The sequence below is a fragment of the Microtus ochrogaster genome, chromosome 5 (genome assembly GCF_000317375.1).
Source record: "Microtus ochrogaster isolate Prairie Vole_2 chromosome 5, MicOch1.0, whole genome shotgun sequence".
Taxonomy (NCBI): Eukaryota; Metazoa; Chordata; class Mammalia; order Rodentia; family Cricetidae; genus Microtus; species Microtus ochrogaster.
The window spans coordinates 10,216,845-10,219,318 of NC_022012.1; the positions used below are offsets into that span (position 1 = coordinate 10,216,845).

The following is a 2,474-nucleotide window of genomic DNA, read 5'->3' on the forward strand; positions in this document are numbered from 1 at the left end:
GCACCCTCATCAAGGCACCCCAACCATGGCACCCTCATCAAGGCACCCCAACCATAGCACCCTCATCAAGGCATCTCCACTGTGACACTCACACCATGCACTCCCAACTCTGACATCACAGGTACCCCACCATGGCACCCCACCACAGTGCTCACCCCTGGGCACTTCCTGTAGTACTCCCACAGTTGTACCACTAGAGTGCCATCCTCACCAAAGTCCCCCCAACACAGTGTCCCCCCAAACACCTCCACTACCGGATCCTTTCTCCACTACCTAGAGAGGGGTTAATTCAGGGCTTTGGAGAGACTGATACTTCAAGCATTGGAATGATTAGAATCCACTTTCTAGGGGCTGGAGAGATGGCTCCAATCCATAGAAATTGCTCTTGCAGAGGACCAGGGTTTGGTCCCCAGCACCCAGATGGCAGTTCACAGTCATCTGGAACCCCCAGTTCCAGGGGATCCAGCAATGTCTTCTGGCCTCTCTGGACACCAGACATGCACATGGGGCAATATAGACATAAATATAAAATAAATCTAAAATGACAAAAGAATCCATCCTTCTAGTACCTCTAGGACTGAGGTAGGGAAGGGAGAGCATTGCTCTAGAACTGGAGAGTGTTGAATAAACTCCCCCTCTTTTGGGCTGTTCCATTGATTTTGCTTAGCTACCAAGATGAGCCTGCCATGACCCTCTCCAAACCTCAGGTTCAGCGATTAATCTAGTCACTAAAATACATGTTTTAGTCACCATGAATTTATAAAAGAATTAATATTATAAATGCAATTTACTACTACTAATATTAGTGATTATTAGATGGCCAACATTCATGCCACTACACATATTACACAGATTCCTTCATAAATCCCCACTAACATGCTACACACAAGAAACCATGAAAACATTATTAAGCATCCACACACAGGGCAAGTCCAGTGTGCTCTGGACTTTCATAAGCACACGAACGGCTCACGTCAGAGAAGTGTGGTGAAGGCAGCCACAGCCCTCCTCCGAAACCCACAGTGCAATTGACGTCTTCGGGGCTCTGAGGAGTTCAATGGAAAAAGAATCGCTTTGCTGAGCAGTTCATGAGACTGGGGGGGGGGACAGTGAACCTCCTCCAGAGACACTCCTGACTCCATAAATCATTGGTGAAAATTGAGTTAATTAGCAGGTTTCATGGTTAACATTGACTTAGGATGTGAGCTAAGATGTTTTAGAGATCTTGAGAATAAAATGGACAATGGGCATTGATCTTCCCTGCACTGAACTCTCTTACTGTCCATAGGACCCTTGTTAGCACGTGACCAGCAGTCGGTTACCATGGCAATGTCTGTGTCACGGGAGGACAGACAGAAGTGACATTTTCACATGTTTTGCTTTCTCATACCTAACGGGGGAATTTCTAGTTTTCTCTGTTCTCACAACTTTAAAAGGATTACTTGCTTGTCTTCCTGCATGACTGTCCTGAAATGACGTGAACAAAAGTCCCTGGGAACTCTCCACCCCGCTGTTGCGGTGTGTGCTTCTTACAAAACAGTGCCCAGACTCCTGTGTTATCACTACCAGATAGAATGTAAACAGCCGACGAAGCCGTCATTTATACTACTGATGAATTTCCCACAAGGCGTTTCTGATGCCTGTTTATGGCGAAGCTAGCATACCTGTCTCCAGCGGTCTCCGTCTTCAGCTGGCTCTGGTAGGCACTTGCTTCTGCTTCATCGAAGCTGCTCTGGGTAGGCCACGCTGCCTTCCCGTTGACACGGAGCTTTGCAAGATTGCTTCGGAGCCTCTCATTCTCGTATTCCAGCTTGTTAATCGATGGGTACTGTGACTGCTCCTTGTCAGTGAAGTCCATAATCTGGGGAGTAAAACAAACCCCCACTGAATGACCTCACACATGTTTGGACTCATGTGTTGGGAAGCCCCTTTTATTTGAACTAGATGACATGGCTTTTGTGAATTCTTTGTTCCTCCTGAACATTTTAAATGTAAAGTGTTAATATAAATAAATTAATTAAAGTATATTTTAGAAGACTCTTAATAGCTGCATTACAGAGGTGCCAAATCTTGACAACTGAGTCTGTTTCATAGTGGTGCTGTAGCTGCTCATACACAGTCCTGCACTGGAATTCCTTTACAACACGAGAATAAACTGAATGAAGGTGTCTGAGTAGCTCAAGGGAAGTGCTAATCCCACTCAGTTCTCTCGCACACTCAGGCCTGAGGGATGGACGGCTCAGAGGCCACACTTGCTACTCTTCTGAAGGACCAGCATTCAGTTCCAGCTTCGGCATCTCATAGCCACCAGGAACTGCAACTGCAGGGGAGCTGATGCTCTTTTCTGGTCTCTAAGGGCATGTGAACACATGAGGCATGCTCACACACACGCACGCACACACACACACACACACACACACACACACACACACACACACACACACACAAATCCTTTAAAAAAATCTCATAAATTC

At 46.3% G+C, this 2,474-nt stretch overlaps 1 protein-coding gene across 1 annotated transcript in view; it reads right to left on the reverse strand.

The window, feature by feature from the left end:
• Deup1 (deuterosome assembly protein 1) overlaps nucleotides 1–2,474 on the reverse strand; it is a 108,191-nt gene that overhangs the window by 9,761 nt on the left and 95,956 nt on the right. Inside the window, exon 12 of the mRNA XM_005346822.3 lies at nucleotides 1,665–1,861. Coding sequence (XP_005346879.1) covers nucleotides 1,665–1,861 — 197 coding nt within the window. The remainder of the gene's footprint in view (nucleotides 1–1,664; nucleotides 1,862–2,474) is intronic.